Source organism: Oncorhynchus tshawytscha, linkage group LG12 (genome assembly GCF_018296145.1).
Source record: "Oncorhynchus tshawytscha isolate Ot180627B linkage group LG12, Otsh_v2.0, whole genome shotgun sequence".
Lineage (NCBI taxonomy): Eukaryota > Metazoa > Chordata > Actinopteri > Salmoniformes > Salmonidae > Oncorhynchus > Oncorhynchus tshawytscha.
This window is the reverse complement of record NC_056440.1, coordinates 64,435,968-64,453,807: the sequence shown is the minus strand read 5'-3', so window position 1 is coordinate 64,453,807 and position 17,840 is coordinate 64,435,968. Positions and strand designations below refer to the sequence as shown.

General features: G+C 42.3%; 2 protein-coding genes across 3 annotated transcripts; both read right to left on the bottom strand.

Annotated features, from left to right (window-relative positions):
* Position 1: 1 nt before the first annotated feature.
* Positions 2-8,094, bottom strand: fam219b (family with sequence similarity 219 member B). The gene is made up of 6 exons (XM_024440149.2): positions 7,957-8,094; positions 3,278-3,392; positions 3,054-3,147; positions 2,872-2,949; positions 2,194-2,245; positions 2-1,881 (listed from the first exon to the last, which is right to left on the bottom strand). Exons 1-6 carry the CDS (start codon positions 8,029-8,031, stop codon positions 1,732-1,734), a joined length of 564 nt encoding a protein of 187 aa, XP_024295917.1. The 5' UTR covers positions 8,032-8,094; the 3' UTR covers positions 2-1,731.
* A 1,087-nt stretch (positions 8,095-9,181) lies between these two features.
* LOC112263663 (cytochrome c oxidase subunit 5A, mitochondrial) lies at positions 9,182-17,607 on the bottom strand. Of its 2 annotated transcripts, none has more exons than XM_024440150.2 (5): positions 17,497-17,607; positions 14,484-14,600; positions 14,205-14,326; positions 10,368-10,492; positions 9,182-9,315 (listed from the first exon to the last, which is right to left on the bottom strand). In XM_024440150.2, exons 1-4 carry the CDS (start codon positions 17,597-17,599, stop codon positions 10,379-10,381), a joined length of 456 nt encoding a protein of 151 aa, XP_024295918.1. In that variant the 5' UTR covers positions 17,600-17,607; the 3' UTR covers positions 9,182-9,315; positions 10,368-10,378. The 2 variants fall into 2 exon arrangements, with proteins under 2 accessions (XP_024295918.1, XP_024295919.1); XM_024440151.2 differs by lacking the exon at positions 17,497-17,607 and adding an exon at positions 15,585-15,690.
* Between the last annotated feature and the right edge of the window lie 233 nt (positions 17,608-17,840).

The window sequence follows — 17,840 nt, the reverse complement described above, 5'->3', positions numbered from 1 at the left end:
GACGTGTGCATATTAATTATATTGAATATAGCAAAACAATCTTTATAATCAAATAAAAATAGTTTCCTATACATAATAACTCAAGTAAAAAAAAAAAAACATTTAGCACTCAGTAACACTTGGTATATTGTTTTAACTAGGATACTTAAGCAGATTGTCCCATTAGTTGCATAGTACAGGCGAGTGCAGTGTACTGACTGCACCAGTTGGTGTTGAGTGCAATATTTATCTATCTAGCACACAGGTCAAGCACTCAATGGCTGCGTTTAAACATGCAGCCCAATTCTGATATTCTTTCTGCTAAATTGGTCTTTGGACCAATCATGCCAGAACTTTCCACCGCAGCTCTTTTTCAAAGCTGATGTGATTGGTCAAAAGACCAATTAGTGAAAAAAATATCAGAATTGGGTCGCTTGTGTAAACACTGCCAGACTGACACACACTTCCACATTAAGTCTGCACTGATAAACAGCAACTAGCAAACACACTTATCTTTAGCCACACATGTAAGGGCTTGAGTGATGAGAATCACCCATTCTAATGCCTGACAACACAGACAGAATTCTTCAAAATGTTTAGTGTACTGACAATGTACTGCTTCATTTAAAAATCAGAAGATACCAAAATACTAACATACGGGTGGGTAAATTTACAATTTGCTGAGTGACATGCGAGTGAGAGTGATCCAAATGTAACAACAGGTAGGTGACTTGTCTGTTCAGATCGCCTATCGTATGCATGTCCCTGTGAGTATCCAGTAACTACTATATGTAGTAGGCAGAGGATCAAGTAGGTTATTGTGTACAGCATTGTCCGGAGGTAGTGGTTAACCTCAGTGACACCATGGGCTGTAATGTTACCTCTAACACACAGGACAAGATTGACCAGTTCTCATTGCTGTAACATTACAGTAAAAACAGTGCCATTTTGTAACCCTTTAACATAACACTTTTTTTAAAGCATTGAAAGGCAGCCTGACATGAGTAAGTGCTAGTTTCCCTATACAATTTAAAGCATTAATTCACATACAAGTAAACCATGTAGTGTCAAAGCCACAGACCAGGGTTTGAGGTTAGACCCAAGATTAATACCAAGGATTTGCAACAGAAACAGGGAATTTTAGGAAGATGTATTAAAAATGCCAATCAATATATCTAAAGTTAGGGAATGTTCAGGTTTGTTTTCAAAGGGCTTACTTTGAAAGGGAATTGGAGCAAGACAAGCTTGCGTAAAAACTTTAGCGTTCAAACCACTCTAGGACATTTGCTGTATGCATATCAATTTTCTATGTTTAAATAGACCTGGGAGAGATATGCCAAAGAGGACAACAAGACAGTGACCTTCTCCATCAGGTGAATGAGTATAGTGCATGTCCAAAGATGAATCACCCTGCACCTGTCTATTCAGAGGGGCTGCAGCATGGTTAGCATTTCATCTAGATCCAAAATAACACAGAGGTCAACCTTTGGGGTGACAGAGAGCCCTGCTTGGACAGTGGCTAAGGCTTTGGATGACTTCAGTCCATGCTTAAGGTTAGTTAGGGTGTAGAGAGCACTGCATAAACAGTGGCTAGGCGTTTAAAGTGTTAGGGGGGGTTCCATGCTTAGACAGTGGTAGGGTTTGGGTAACAGGAGGCCTTCCTTGACTTAAACAGTGGCTAAGGTCAGGGTAACAGAGGTCCAGTCTTTAAACACAGAGCTGCAGGGTCAGCCAGGTCACAAAGTGCCCTCCTCACTGCACAGAGCACGACGGGGCCTCAGCGCAGCAGCAGGCTGAGGAACCCATGGCTTTAGGGGGAATGAGGTCCAGGTCCTCATCGTCAGGGATCTCATCCAGCCGGTATCCATCCTGCAGCAGCTGCCTGCTCAGGTCTGGGTGTACCTGCATAGAGAGGTCAACAGGTCAGCCGTGGAATGACAATTCAAAAAAGGTATGCGGACAGGAGGTGTAAGAAAAATGTGTGAGGAGAATATAAATTGTAGGTGGATTTCAGATTTTCTTTTTTACATTGTATATACTTGTATTGAATCTTGTTTAAATATGAATAGATGTGCAGTTGACTATAAGGGCAACTATTTTATATAAACTGAACCCTGTTCCTGATAGAGAGCACTGCTGCTCAATGAACAAGCCTTTCTATGTAGAAGCATGGTCTGAGTATAGTATACACTCTTTCACACTGGGCACACTCACCTCAGCTGAAGAATATCCCGAGGAATACTGCTCGACATCTAGCTCATCATCACTGCAAGGTCAAGACAAGATAATGTCATTAGGAAAACTCTTAGGCTGGGATTCAATCCGATCTCAGATTTGGACAATGTGCCACTTAAAGGTCATTTACGATTGAGTCAACATATGCAGCGTTTACCATAAATATGGTCTATGCAAACGTGGGAAAATTGCCTTTTAAAATGTGCATTGCTGACCAGGCGCACTTGGATTGAATTCCAGCCCTATACGGGTTCCCGAGTGGCACAGCGGTCTAAGGCACTGCATTTGAGTGGAGAGGCATCACCACAGACCCTGATTCGATTCCAGGCTGAATCACATCCAGCTGTGATTGGGAGTCCCATAGGGCGGCACACAATTGGCCCAGCGTCGTCCGGGTTTGGCCGTCAGTGTTAATAAGAATTTGTTCTGACTTGAACGGTTAATTAAAAAAACGTACAAAAAACAAATCTCTAAAGACTCTGCCTGCAGTCAGTAGTGCCTTGCCAATAGTGTTTTCCAGAGAGAGTACTTAGCACCTCTGAACAGAGGCCATAATTTGCACACTGTCAGACATCCACCAGGGTGTGGTCCCTAAATCCCAGCGCGCCGAACGATTGGCAGATCAACATTCGGCGCCATATGTGTGTAGTCCTTTACCTGTCTGAATCCAATGCTACCAGTGTCTCTTCAGCATGCTGACTCAAAGCAGCATAGCCTTTGTTGAACTTCACACTTCTACAAGAGGAACAAGAGAAACTTGAATTGTAACAGCTCGAATACCTCAAATTCCATATTTGTAGGCGTCCAATGACACACACCTACAAACATACATCTCTTACCTCTTTCCTCCTTGCCTGGGCTGTTGCATCACTGGACCCCCTGAGGTAAGGCCTTTTTTCTTCATTGCTTTGCGGGCCATCTCACAGTGTTTCTCTAAAGCCAGGATTCAGTCACATGCAGAAGAACACTTTAAATAAAAACATAGGCTATGACACTGAAACACTGAATCATCACAAGGCTTTAAACAGGAATTGTGTCAATCTAGGGCCAGGGATGTGCTTACGTAGTTTCATGTGAATGGCTGGGGCTTTGGACATGATGTAGGGTCCCCTCTTCTCCAAAGGTCTGATGCCCCCATCTGTAGCCCTTGGTCTTGAGCTGCTGCCATTGCCCTGACCCTTGACATGTGAAAATCAGGAATGTATGAAATGTCATGGCGGATTCTGTTACAAATAGAGGATCCCTGGAAGACAACTACAGAAAACAGCCTTGCCCTTAATGCTGCTACACAACTACAAATTAGCACTACCATTAGCCTCTCATTTGACTCAAAAAGATAACTAGCCAAGTATATTGCCACCAATTTAGAAAATGATAAAAAAAATTATAAATGTTTTGCTCCATGAAGTAATCCAACAATGTTTACGCCGCCATTTTGTCTATTTAAAATCTTCTCACATTGTTTGTCACAGGTGAGTGCCATCATGATCATGACACTTCCCAAAGTGCTGCATGTCATGATGGGACTCACCAGTGTCACTCAATGAGAGAAGGTTTTTAATTGACAAGATGGTGGCATAAACATTGTTGGATTACTTCATGGAGAAAAACATTTATTTTAATAACTGAGCATTTTCAAAATTCAAACAAATCACCTGCAACTGGTCACACCCAAATCAAGACCATAAAAAGTGTTATCAAATACAGGTTAGTTCAAATCTATGCTGGCGGTCTGTATAGGGCACCCAAAATATTTGTGAACTAGTGTTCTGTTTGGATTCAGTCGTGTCATTAACTTTGTTTAACTCTTCCGTTTCAATTGCTACCATAGCTATGCTTTTCATATTTCTTCTGCAAGAAACATTTCAATTTAGCCATTTCCATATAGCAATGGAGGCTGCTGAGTGGAGGACGGCTCATAATAACGCTTGGAATCTGCCCGCTTTTATCCACTCAGAGACTAAGTCCCCAACCCAACCTCCACATCCTGAGTGATGCCCCCAGCCCGAGTCCGGCCGTCCCTGCTTGGACTCTGAGTGCCCCCAGCCTTTGGGGAGGCCTCATCGTGCACCTGGTGACCTTTTGACTTCTACAGCGAGTCCCAACCTGACTGACAATCCCACCAGAAGACGGGCCTGGCGGATGGGCGACCACCACCTAGCCCCCTACCTATCCAGAGCCCAATGTCTTATGCCTTCTACCCACCTGCCTGTTCTCTCTCACACTCTATGTCTGGCCTCTGGCCCCGACAAAAGCTTGGATCGAGGGCTGACTATCAATAGATCGCAGTAAGTGAGCTGCTCTGCTACGAATGAAACCCTGACCCAGAATCAGGTCGTCTACGAGTGATTTACCACCAGGTTCCCCACAAACATGCAGTGCGCATCAGGAGAGGGGCAGCAACTTATCCGGCTGCACCCCAACCTCGTGACGAACGGCTCTACTCACCTGTCAAAAGAGGAAGGCTAACCCGGGCCAACCGAAGATCTGCGGCACTACGGTATCATTACGTTTAGGGGGGATTCTGACTTAGAGGCGTTCAGTCCTAATCCCACAGATGGTAGCTTCGCATCACTGGCTCCTCAGCCAAGCACGTGCACCAAATGTCTGAACCTGCGGTTCCTCTCGTATTGAGCAGGATTACTATTTCAACAACATATCATGTCATATCAGTAGGGTAAAACTAAACTGTCTCACGATGGTCCAAACTCTGCTCATGTTCCCTATTAGTGGGTGATCAATTCAAATCTTGGTGAATTCTGCTTCACAATGATAGGAAGAGCCGACATCGAAAGATCAAAAAGCGACATCGCTATGAACTTTTCATACTGAAAAATCAAGATCAAGCGAGCTTTTGCCCTCCCTAAGCTCACCTGCGTTACCGTTTGACAGGTGTACCGCCCCAGTCAAACTCCCCACCTGCCATTGTCCCTGGAGCGGGTTGCACCCAGCGCGAGCTCCCAGGGCTCGCCTCCCCAAGTAAGTGGAAAAACGACTAGAGTAGTGGTATTTCACCAGCGGCAAAGGCCTCCCACTTATTCTACACCTCTCATGTCTCTTCACAGTGCCAGACTAGAGTCAAGCTCAACATGGTCTTCTTTCCCCGCTGATTCCATCAAGCCTGTTCCCTTGACTGTGGTTTTGCTAGACAGTAGGTAGGGACAGTGGGAATCTCGTTCCTACATTCATGCGCGTCACTAATTAGATGACAATGCATTTGGCTACCTCAAGAGAATATCAATTATGTCCCAAATTTTGTCCCTGCTTCATCGAATTTCCTCATTTTGACATGAGGGGGTCACAGCCACCCTGAAGGTGGATTGAGAGCGACCGCGAAGGCTAGCATGCTACGGTCAGATATCGTCAAAATGACATCCATTCGAGAAAAACCTGGTGGTATCATCAGAGGCTTTTCTATCTTACAAACTGGACATCAGTTGCCGCTACTAACCTTCTGCGGACTTTAATAGGGTTTTACACCCAATCGAGAACCAAATAACCCTCGCAGTATCTAGCGGCACCATCGACCAACTTTACCAGCGCTTCATCGATATTCCTCACTTTGACATGAGGGGGTCAGTCACTCCACGGGTGATTTGAGTGCGACTGCGACATTTGGGTACGCTCCTTTGAATTTCATCAAGTTGACATTCAGTGATCCGTCACCAGTGGGAACCTAAGCTTCTTCCATCTGTTTTATTGTTCGGCAGCAAATCAATGGCCGTGGATGGTACTACCCACATCAAATGTAGGCCTCCCTCCCCAGACAAGCTGGAGATGCCTTTCCCCACTTCGTAGGGCATGAGCCAGATCCATGCAATGCCCTATCACTGCAGGGCCAATGGGTTTAGTCTCCGCCTCAAGTCTAGTGAGGGTAGAGGAGACCTCCCCACCTACAATGTATGGGGCCGGCAAGCGCCATAGCTGGCGAGATCTGCGAGAAGGTCCCGGATCGTGTCCAGAGTTGCCACCGCCAACCGCCGGACCCAACCTCCCCACCGGTCCGCCTTCAGCCGGCCAACGGACACCACCTGGACGAACACCCACATACAGCCCCTTGCAAGACCATGCACGAGAAACCATGAGATGGGCCGCACAACTAACTTCCAATGATGGCGAGAGGAGGGCCTCCCTAATCTTCTACATTTGCAGTCACTGTACATAGTTTTCTATTGTGTCATTGACTGTATGTTTGTTTATGTGTAACTCTGTTGTTTTTGTCGCACTGCTTTGCTTTATCATGGCCAGGTTGCAGTTGGAAATGAGAACTTGTTCTCAACTGGCCTACCTGGGTAAATAAAGGTGGAATAAAAAGATAAAATAAAAAAGGGCGACAAAGCGACTGCTCCCCCAGCCCCGCTTCGCACCCCAGCCCCGCTTCGCACCCCAGCCCCGCTTCGCACCCCAGCCCGACCGACCCAGCCCTAAGAGCCAATCCTTACCCCGAAATTACGGATCTTTTTTGCCAACTTTTCTTACCTACATTGTTATAACATGCCAGAGGCTGTTCACCTTTGAGACCTGCTGTGGATATGGGTACGGCCCGGCGTGAGATTTACACCCTCGCCCCCAGATTTTCAAGGGCCAGGGGGAGCTCACCAGACGCCGCCGAAACCGCAACGCTTTCCAGGGCTTGGGTCACTCTCCCGGGGCGAACGCATTCCAGGCGCTCTGCCCTTCACAAAAAAAAGATTACTCTCACCAGGGATCCCGCCAGTTTCTCCGGGACCGGTCCCATTACCGCACTGGATGCCTCACGGCACCCGTCTCCGCCAGTCCGTGGAAAAGTAGTTTGCGGTCAGTGTGTCACATTACTATTGAGCTTTTGAAATTATAAAGTTTGAAAAACGAATGTAAAAACATGTGAGATGAAAATGGACAAACTAAAGTGTGTGCAATGTGTAGGTCTGCTGTGTGTACATTTTGAACCTTGTTTGAAGTCACTTGGTCACATGACCAAGGAGCTATTGAAAAAAAAATATATATATATATTAAATAGTGTAAGATGTAAAAAAAATAATTTAAAATAAAGCGTGTGCAATGTGTGTCTATGCCATCGGGTTAGCTAGAACCAGTTTTTAAAGTTTTAGGAGTAATGGTTAAAGAGCTATTGAAATGTGAAAAATTAGATTTGTCACTATGTTGACTGCTAACTGCTGTTGGTGGAGGGAAGGAAAACTACAGGCGAATATCCAACCTGAATCTGGTTTACCTCGGTTGCAATATAGGCATATTCCCACGAGTGTAACGGGTTAACGGAATAGTTAAGATTATACAAGACGTTTTGAAAAAAAAAAAACATATTGGTGTGTATTCTACGCAGTTGAACATACCCTCTTTTTAATATTTGTCAGTGAACCTAAACAAGTTGCTGGATAGGGCAAGTAGCCAAGCTGATAAGAGCGTTGGGCCAGTAACAAAAAGGTCGCTGGTTCGAATGCCCGAGGCGACTAGGTGGAAAATATGTCGATGTGCCCTTGAGCAAGGCACTTATCCAGAGCAATTATGGTTAAGAGCGTCTTCTAAATGACAGATTTAAATAACGTACTCAATATCTGGTGTACAATCTGTAACTAACATGGTTAACTTCAACTTTGCTAACGTTAGCAGTAAACAGTAAATAACAAGACAAGAAACGTTATACGCTGAGAGAATGGTAGCAAGGTTGGCTGTCATTTGAAAACAGTTGCCAGAAATCAGATTGCGTGTTATTGGTTAGCTAGCTAGCCAAAACATAGTTACCGGCGTCAAAACTTGGGATTCGGGCACAGCAGCAAGGAGAGTAACCCTCTCCTGTTCCTCCATAATGTTGTTCATGTTGGTGGGAATGTTCACGCTTTATACGCTAAAACAGGCATGTTGACTGTATTTCCAACCATCCATGAAAGGATGTCTTATCGCTGCTGTCTTTTCCTCCTGCTAGCTAGTCTAAGGACCACTTCCGCTTCCTGTCAACAGAAGCCTTGGACTACTTTCATCGTCCTTCCTTCATCCCTACCCCATGACATCAGAAGCCACAAGGTGGGAGAACTTCAGTGGTAGCAAACTTTCTGGTGATAGTGTTACCAATATCAAATTCTGTCTGATTATTGCAATATTCGACAAAAGGGGCCACCTAACAGGGCTAGTGCAAAATTACATTTTGGCTAGCACCTATTGATGAAGGTAACTTCTTCCCGGGGACCATTTTGTTAAGAGCCCCGACGCTTGTTCTTAACGTTAACACGGATCGCTTGCGGTAAAGTTTTGGAAATAAGGAACGTATGTTCATTCATAAGTGTTAAATTATTTTGAGAAAACAAAATGTTAAATTACCACACACCTTTAGGGTTAGTGTTACCAAACGGCCGTATCACAGCACTTCAGGAAGACGACCAACAGTGCTAATTAGCAATCTAGCATGTGTAACGTTAACGGAGGAAGCACGCAACGTATGGCTATTTGCAAATCTGCTAGTTGATGTTAGTGTTTTAAGATTATTTCTCGCTAAAATGAGAGAAGGGCCATATTTCGAAAACCGGTCCACAAGCAATCATTGACGTTTAACAGCCAGCCGTGGCGAAGTTAACCGCTGAACACCCTACACCACGGGAAGAAGGGTTTGAGAGCTTGTGCAAAACCTGACAGAATTACAAGACCCCTCTGCATTGAATCAAAGTGAATGCTGACCAAACCCATTGTTGTAATTAATCCCTTTGTCCTCAACTTTCTTGAACTACCATCTTACATCAGTTTCGACCCAGCAGTGTTATGAGATGCATCAAAGTACATACTACTAGTTAGGTTACATGTTTGGGTCTGCCATATGTTCATGTAAACAAAAGATTATGTTGTATATGTCAGTGGTCTGAAAAGCCCATAATTGATTTATTTGAGCAAAAGTTTGTTTGGAAATTGAACATTGACACCATTTGAATTAATGGGTTACTACACACCAGTAAATCAAGCTTACCATTGAGACAGCAGCGTCAATAGATATTGCTTTATTAAATCCATAATTTTGTACACAACAGGAGAGTGGATTAAATCAACATCATACAGACACCAGGACAAGGCAGAGACTTGAAGAGAAGTGGTTCATCTCGTTGGCCACCAGATGACCTGAGTGGAAATGAAAACGAAACATTTAATTAGTTGATTTAAAAATGAAGAGAACTGTGAAGGGCCCGAAGATGCAACATGCGTTTCCCAAAAGACCATGCAGAGAGAACATTCGCTTATCGTGTCGTTGAGGCATGTGTCAATACTGATAGGATCAAAAGAAAGGCAGCGCTGCTCTCAGGCCAGCTTTCTCCATTGACATCTTACCTTAAAGCTGCAGTATGTAACTTTCTGGGCAACCAGACCAAGTTCACATAGAAATGGGTTATAGATGTCACTCATTGAAAGCAAGCCTAAGATGCGGTAGATCTGTTATGTGCGCTATATCTATGCTTCCAGTTCTCAAGTTTAGTTTTAGTGTCTTGGTTTTGTACACCAGCTTCACATTGATATGGAAAAGTTATTTCAGAGCAGTACAATGATTCTCTACACAATGACTGCTTGTTTTATCCAACTGAAATTAGGCAAACTAGAATTTTAGCAACCAGGAAATGGAGGAGCGATTTTTCTGCACATTGCACCTTTAACATTAAAATTATTTTCACAATACTGACGCTGTATAAACTCCTAGAGATTATCACCTATGGCTGCTAATATTGAGGCAGCTTACCCTATAATGCACAAAATAAAACTCAATTGAATAAACATAACTAATTTAAATATAGGCCTATGTAGCCTATACTTTGGATAGGCTATTTGCCTTTTAATGCAGTCATCATCCTTTGCTTGTTTAATATTTGCAGAGACATTGACAACTTTATTTGTATTCAACTTCGTTGTGAGGTTATGGGGTCACAGACTGAAACATCTTGATTCTATGTTTAGTGGGGATCTGTATAACATATTTAACGATGCACTTCGCTGTTCTACAAATGGTCTGAGGCAGTTGGTAAATAACATGCGTTTAAGTGCAACTTTAGGAACTAAGGTTTTGGGACACGGCTCAGAGATTTAACAATGCTCCTACAAAGGTTGTAACAATGAACTTAGCCTTAAGATGCTTTTGAGAAACTGGGCCCAGAGCATTCACTTTTCAATGTGTAAGCACTCACCCAGAGGATGTCTATAATTTGTCCATGCCCAGATCCTCAGGTGTGGAGATACCCAGCTCAATCAGAGTGGGCTGCAGTTCTTGAATCAGGTATGGGTAGATATCTTTGTGGGGGCCAGATTTGTCCTGTTATAGAGAGAGGATGATGAAGTTCACCATAGGGAATATTTCAAAAAAGGCATACAGGTTGAATATTGTGTACCATTCTATACGTTTCCTAAAATAATTTCCTTTGAATTTATTCACATATTAGTAAATCAAAATTATTTTACATGTTAAACCCAATTTCACAAAAAAGTGACATATACAGAACAAAAATAAACACTATGTGAAGTGTTGGTCCCATGAGCTGAAATAAGATCCCAGAAATGTTCCATATGCAAAGTGTATTTTTCTCAAATGTTTACATTTTGTTAGTGAGCATTTCTCCTTTGCCAAGATAATCCATCCACCGGACAGTTGTGGCATATCAAGAAACTGATTAAACAGCATGATCGTTACACAGGTGCACCTTGTGCTGGGGACAAAAGGCCACTCAAATGTGCAGTGTTGTCACAACACAATGCCACTGATGTCTCAAGTTGAGGGAGCATGATATTGGCATGCTGAATGCAGGAATGTCAACCAGAGCTGTTGCCAGAAAATGTAATGTTAATTTCTCTATATACAGTGGGGCAAAAAAGTATTTAGTCAGCCACCACTTGTGCAAGTTCTCCCACTTAAAAGGATGAGGCTTGTGCCCATATTGTGCCCATGCCGAGTCATGTGAAATCCATAGATTAGGACCTAATTTCCTTATATGAACTGTAACTCGTTAAATGTTGCGTTAAGTATAGCATAAAAATAGATTATGCTGTGAGCCTTCCAGCTAGTCTAGTTAAATAAAAGGGTTAGGGTTAGTTGGCTACGTTGAAAGGGTGAGGAATTGGTACACCTACTAATTAAGGAGTTTGACTGTTCTTTTTGTACAGCAAGGTGGCTCATGTGAAGATTAAAGTCTGCTTCCACCAAATACAAGAAATAGCCCAAACCCTAAAAGTATGCATATTTCAGAGGAACCAGTTTTCAAAGCTACTGGAATATTCAAAAATGTGCTTTTGTCTGAATGGAAGTCATTTAAATTTAGGCTCAGCCATCTGTATATTTTTCTAATTTAACCATCTGGAACAAAAACACCTACTGAATAAGATAAAGGTGCTGTAACATGTAGAATGTCTAACCCATGTGGAAGCTAGGTGAATTGCAATAGGCCCACCTAATTAAAATGAGTTCTCCCCCACAAAAGGGAATGTTGCGTTTTTATATTTTTGTTCAGTATATTATGGACATTTTCAGAAATTACAATGGAAAAATTCTACATGTAGCTCCTTTAACCAAATGGCATAAATTGAAATGTAAAGAGATTTTCCATTTTAACATGATATAAAAGCAGCGAGTATATCCACACTTATGTAGTTCTGTCCTTGAGCGGTTCTTGACTACTAATGTTCTGTATTGTGTCATGTTGTGTGGACCCTAGGTAGAGTAGCTGCTGCTACAGCTAATGGGGATCCTAATACAGTGCAGTCAGAAAGTATTCAGAACCCTTGACATTTTTCAATTACATTAGTCTTAAGACCCCCCTAATCTACATGCAATACCCCATAATGGCAAAGCAAAAACAGGTTTTTACAAATGTTTGGGTTTATCTGTCTGTCTGTATATATATATTTATACACATACACACAGTGCCTTGCGAAAGTATTCGGCCCCCTTGAACTTTGCGACCTTTTGCCACATTTCAGGCTTCAAACATAAAGATATAAAACTTTTTTTTTTGTGAAGAATCAACAACAAGTGGGACACAATCATGAAGTGGAACGACATTTATTGGATATTTCAAACTTTTTTAACATTTCAAAAACTGAAAAATTGGGTGTGCAAAATTATTCAGCCCCCTTAAGTTAATACTTTGTAGCGCCACCTTTTTGCTGCGATTACAGCTGTAAGACGCTTGGGGTATGTCTATCAGTTTTGCACATCGAGAGACTGACATTTTTTCCCATTCCTCCTTGCAAAACAGCTCGAGCTCAGTGAGGTTGGATGGAGAGCATTTGTGAACAGCAGTTTTCAGTTCTTTCCACAGATTCTCGATTGGATTCAGGTCTGGACTTTGACTTGGCCATTCTAACACCTGGATATGTTTATTTTTGAACCATTCCATTGTAGATTTTGCTTTATGTTTTGGATCATTGTCTTGTTGGAAGACAAAACTCCGTCCCAGTCTCAGGTCTTTTGCAGACTCCATCAGGTTTTCTTCCAGAATGGTCCTGTATTTGGCTCCATCCATCTTCCCATCAATTTTAACCATCTTCCCTGACCCTGCTGAAGAAAAGCAGGCCCAAACCATGATGCTGCCACCACCATGTTTGACAGTGGGGATGGTGTGTTCAGGGTGATGAGCTGTGTTGCTTTTACGCCAAACATAACGTTTTGCATTGTTGCCAAAAAGTTCAATTTTGGTTTCATCTGACCAGAGCACCTTCTTCCACATGTTTGGTGTGTCTCCCAGGTGGCTTGTGGCAAACTTTAAACGACACTTTTTATGGATATCTTTAGGAAATGGCTTTCTTCTTGCCACTCTTCCATAAAGGCCAGATTTGTGCAATATACAACTGATTGTTGTCCTATGGACAGAGTCTCCCACCTCAGCTGTAGATCTCTGCAGTTCATCCAGAGTGATCATGGGCCTCTTGGCTGCATCTCTGATCAGTCTTCTCCTTGTATGAGCTGAAAGTTTAGAGGGACGGCCAGGTCTTGGTAGATTTGCAGTGGTCTGATACTCCTTTGATTTCAATATTATCGCTTGCACAGTGCTCCTTGGGATGTTTAAAGCTTGGGAAATCTTTTTGTATCCAAATCCGGCTTTAAACTTCTTCACAACAGTATCTCGGACCTGCCTGGTGTGTTCCTTGTTCTTCATGATGCTCTCTGCGCTTTTAACGGACCTCTGAGACTATCACAGTGCAGGTGCATTTATACGGAGACTTGATTACACACAGGTGGATTGTATTTATCATCATTAGTCATTTAGGTCAACATTGGATCATTCAGAGATCCTCACTGAACTTCTGGAGAGAGTTTGCTGCACTGAAAGTAAAGGGGCTGAATAATTTTGCACGCCCAATTTTTCAGTTTTTGATTTGTTAAAAAAGTTTGAAATATCCAATAAATGTCGTTCCACTTCATGATTGTGTCCCACTTGTTGTTGATTCTTCACAAAAAAATACCGTTTTATATCTTTATGTTTGAAGCCTGAAATGTGGCAAAAGGTCGCAAAGTTCAAGGGGGCCGAATACTTTCCCAAGGCACTGTATATAAAATGTGTACATTTACATAAGTATTCAGACCCTTTACTCAGTACTTTGTTGAAACACCTTTGGCAGGGATTACAGCCTCGAGTCTTCTTGGGTATGAAGCGACAATCTTGGCCAATCATGTCCAATCAATTGAATTTACCACAGGTGGACTCCAATCAAGTTATAGAAACATCAAGGATGATCATTGGAAGGAAACATGAGCTCAATTTCAAGTCTCATAGCAAAGGGTCTGAATAGGTATGTTTTATTAGTACATTTGCAGAAACGTTTAAACCTGTTTTTTCGCTTTGTCATTATTGTGTGTAGATTGAGGGGGGAAATAATTTAATCAATTTTAGAATAAGGCCAACATTACAATGTGGGAAAAGTCAAGGGGTCTGAACACTTCCCGACTGCACTGTAAAATACCAAAAATACATAGTTTATTTTATTGAGATATGACTTCACTAGAAGTCAGTAGGGGAAGCGGTGTAGCTCACCTTGACTGCCTCGAGGATGCGGATGGCACTGGCCAAGTCATTCAACCTTCGGCAAGCACGAAGAGCTGAGTCGAGGATTTTGGGTTCAGGTACCAGGTCGTAGCCAATTAATGTGTTCATGCCTATGGGATGTGGAATGGGATTCAAGCATACTGTTAACCTTTTTTTTTTTTTTATAAATCTGGCTATCCGTTAAGTCTCCAACTCAAGGACTGAAAAAAAATTACAGACCGGTCAGCAAAAGTGCAAACTTATTTTCAATAATCTTTAGAAGATCACCTTTCTTCAGCTCCCAGGCATCAATGTCTGGCTTGCTGAAATAAGTGACCCAACGGGCATCGAACTCCTCATCTGTCTCCACCTTGGCATGGGAGTAGCATCGGGAGGCCAAAGGAGCTGCAACATAGAAAATAAACTAATTCTAGATTATATAGGTCAAGGACTATTCGTAGATGCTTGACCGGAAAAAAAAAATACACACCCTTTCATTCTCATGAAAAAGCAGGTGAGCCATAACCTACACCTTCTGTCAGACATGTCATCTCACTACCAGATGATTTCAAATAAGATTTTTGCAGCCCAGTATGTTTTGAGTACTTTGCCTGTGTACTACACTAAGATCTATTCTAGGGGAAACTGACCTTTGACATATAAATGCATAATTGCAATATCCCCTTAGCTTGCAGGGAAGGAATGTATATTTACAGCAATCTGGTTAACTGGGCCAGGAGGTCAATGACAAGACACTCAGTTTATTTTCACAGCACAAATCTAGCCATAACTGAGTGTACAGATCTCAAGAGCAGTCGATGGTGTAGTAGGACATGACCATACACTGGTTTGACCGCAAGGTCTAGAATTGCTGCGCATTGTTGTGCACTTGTGATTCCCTCGAAAAACTGAAGCGTGGGTCATCACAAGGACACATGCTAAAGTTTACTAGCTGTCTCATGGAATCTATACATTTACACTGGATATTACAAATTTATGAACGTGATGACACTACACTAAGTGCACCAATAAATGTTACTTTAGATCAAATGAAAATCAATGTCACCCTGACGCAAACAGTCCCATTGACTTAGCTTTAAGCTAGCTACATACAGCGAATACCATCTATGTGTAGGACCACAATACACAATTTAACAGTTTGTGACTTAATATACTTACCGCAATGCATTGAATTAGCCTAATAGTGTGAACTGTCGAGTTTTGAGAGACTACCTTAACGTTACATACCATTTACGACTAACGTTAGCTAGCTTTATGGCTATTTGCGATGGACAACTGGCTAACACGAAAGGCAAACAATTGTGTAAATTGAATAAATAGACAAATTGAATAAGTAAACAATTTAATAGGCTTTGCCGTCAGTCTTACCCGAGTAACATGGTCGTATCCGCGCTAAACTCCGTACCCCAGAGGTTGAAAGTCGAACAACGGCTCTGAACATCTTGCCGACCGGTGAGAATCTGGCTAACGGTGTCGTATGCTAAGGAACAGATTCAGAGGGACATCGAAAAGGGAAGCAATTGCGTCTGCGCAAAACCGCAGGGCCTACGTGCTAGGAGACAACCGTGAGAGTGAGGTAGGCTGTTAGTCTCACCTTGAAGGTCTATCAACAACTGCCAGTTGGAAATAAATGCATACAATGCACATATACCTTAAGGTAATGCATTCATATAATTACACACTACTATGGTGGTCTTAACCTCTTTTTTAGCTAGGCTACATTACCCACTGATAATTGGGGCATTCGAACGCAGCTCTAGGCTGGGTTTGCCAAAAGCATCGTAGCACTTATCTTAATTCTATAGAAACCAAATGGACGAAAGATTATTTTAGGGCTACGATGCTTTTAGGAAACAGCCCAGGTTGACACACCGCCTGCCTGAACAGAGACCAAATAAAACTTGACAGAATAACCAATAACCATTTTACCCCTTAAACTATAGTATGCTTTAACCCATTACTTATCATATAAATATAGATCTTATTGCCAAAACATGTGCACTGTGTAACTTTAATACACAAAAAGCATGATTAATAGAGTGAAACTAGCGGCAGAAAACAAATGGTTGGCATGCCAAAAAACGGTAGATTGTTCATGGGCCTGTTAGCCCTTAATCATGACTTGGTTAGATTACATTACATACAAATCATTGGATGAAGCAAGGGGGAATTTTGTTAAGAGTTGTGAAGCTAGGTCTGAACATTAAAGGAAAATTCCACCCAAAACTATTTTGGTATGCGTAATTAGTCCATTGTTGGGTCCCAACATGCTTTGCTTGTCAACAATGGACTAATGAAACAAATGCCAAAATACAGTTTCTGGGTGAAGTTTTCTTTTTAACAAGGAAACCCCTATGGGACTCCCGAGTGGCGCAACGATATAAAGCTCTGCATCTCAGTGCTAGAGGCGTCACTATAGACCCTGGTTCAATTCCAGGCTGTATCACAACCGGCCGTGATTGGGAGTCCCATAGGGCGGCGCACACTTGGCCCAGCGTCGTTAGTGTTTGGCAGGGGTAGGCCGTCATTGTAAATAATAATTAAATAAAAAACATTTTAACAATGCATTGCTTGCAGTATGGTTTGGGAAGTATACAAACTCTCTTTCCAATCAGTGAGAAATCATTTTCTGAAAACAAAGGTTAAATTGATACACACCTTTTTATAGTGTTAGTGTTCCCAGACGGCCATATGTCCATGTTACTGCGCTTGTGTACGGAAACAGGGAAGAAAGATTGGACGACCTTTGCTAATTAGCTATCTGCCTCACGGACAGCCTGGTCTCATTGACCAGAGGTAAAATATTACATCAAATCCGGGACACTCTAATTAGTATATGTTACGTTTGGTATGTTTACCTGAGACAAAAGGTTACTTAAGGCAAACGAAAGGAGGATGGGTTTAGGATTTGAGCTAATTAGTAACTACTTAGCATGTTAGCTAACCTTAACTCTAACCCTAACCTAGCCTAGCTAAGGTTACTGTTAGCTACCAAGCGAATGTTAGCCACAACAAATTTTAATTTGTAACATATCATACAAATTTCAATTTGTAACATATCATATGAAATGTAAGGTCCTTGGACTAAGGAGTAACGTTAGAGTCCAATATTGGGCTTGGGAAGTTCTAGTTCTATTCAGTGTTGCCAACTTAGCGACCATGTCGCTATATTTAGCGAGTATTTAGACCCCTCTAGCGACACATTTAAAAAAAAAAAAATCGACTAGCGACAAATCTAGTGACTTTTGAAGACTGACGTGAAAGCACACATCGTTCTTACTCTTCTCAATGAGCAGCGGGTGCTGCCGTGGGCCCCACACCTGTCCCAAGGCACAGCTGTGATGTTCACCCCTCCACGTCCAGACTGCAAATGAATCGCGCATGCGGTAAGCCGCCGCTGGCCGATGTAAATGTAAAATGTTCTTTGTCTAAAATAAATCACTTACCATGTCCACTGTGTGTGTGTCTCTCTGTGACATATTCTAAACATCTAGCTGGCTAGCTCATCATGTCTCAGTCTAAACTGTACACTCAAAAATACAGAAAGGAGTGGGAATCAAACCCTGAATTCAAAGGCTGGTTGAAGCCGTTTATTGGAGATGATACACGGGCATACTGCCTGTA

Excerpts from the sequence above, each read along its gene's own strand:
- LOC112263663 (XM_024440150.2), bottom strand. The coding sequence starts at position 17,599 with ATGCGCGATTCATTTGCAGTCTGGACGTGGAGGGGTGAACATCACAGC. Across the intron at positions 14,327-14,483 it reads TGCCTGGGAGCTGAAGAAAG|GCATGAACACATTAATTGGC; the intron begins GTGATCTTCTAA and ends CACATCCCATAG. Across the intron at positions 10,493-14,204 it reads GCATCCTCGAGGCAGTCAAG|GACAAATCTGGCCCCCACAA; the intron begins GTGAGCTACACC and ends TCTCTATAACAG.
- fam219b (XM_024440149.2), bottom strand. The coding sequence starts at position 8,031 with ATGAACAACATTATGGAGGAACAGGAGAGGGTTACTCTCCTTGCTGCT. Across the intron at positions 2,950-3,053 it reads CCCAGGCAAGGAGGAAAGAG|AAGTGTGAAGTTCAACAAAG; the intron begins GTAAGAGATGTA and ends TTCCTCTTGTAG. Across the intron at positions 1,882-2,193 it reads CGGGATATTCTTCAGCTGAG|GTACACCCAGACCTGAGCAG; the intron begins GTGAGTGTGCCC and ends CTCTCTATGCAG.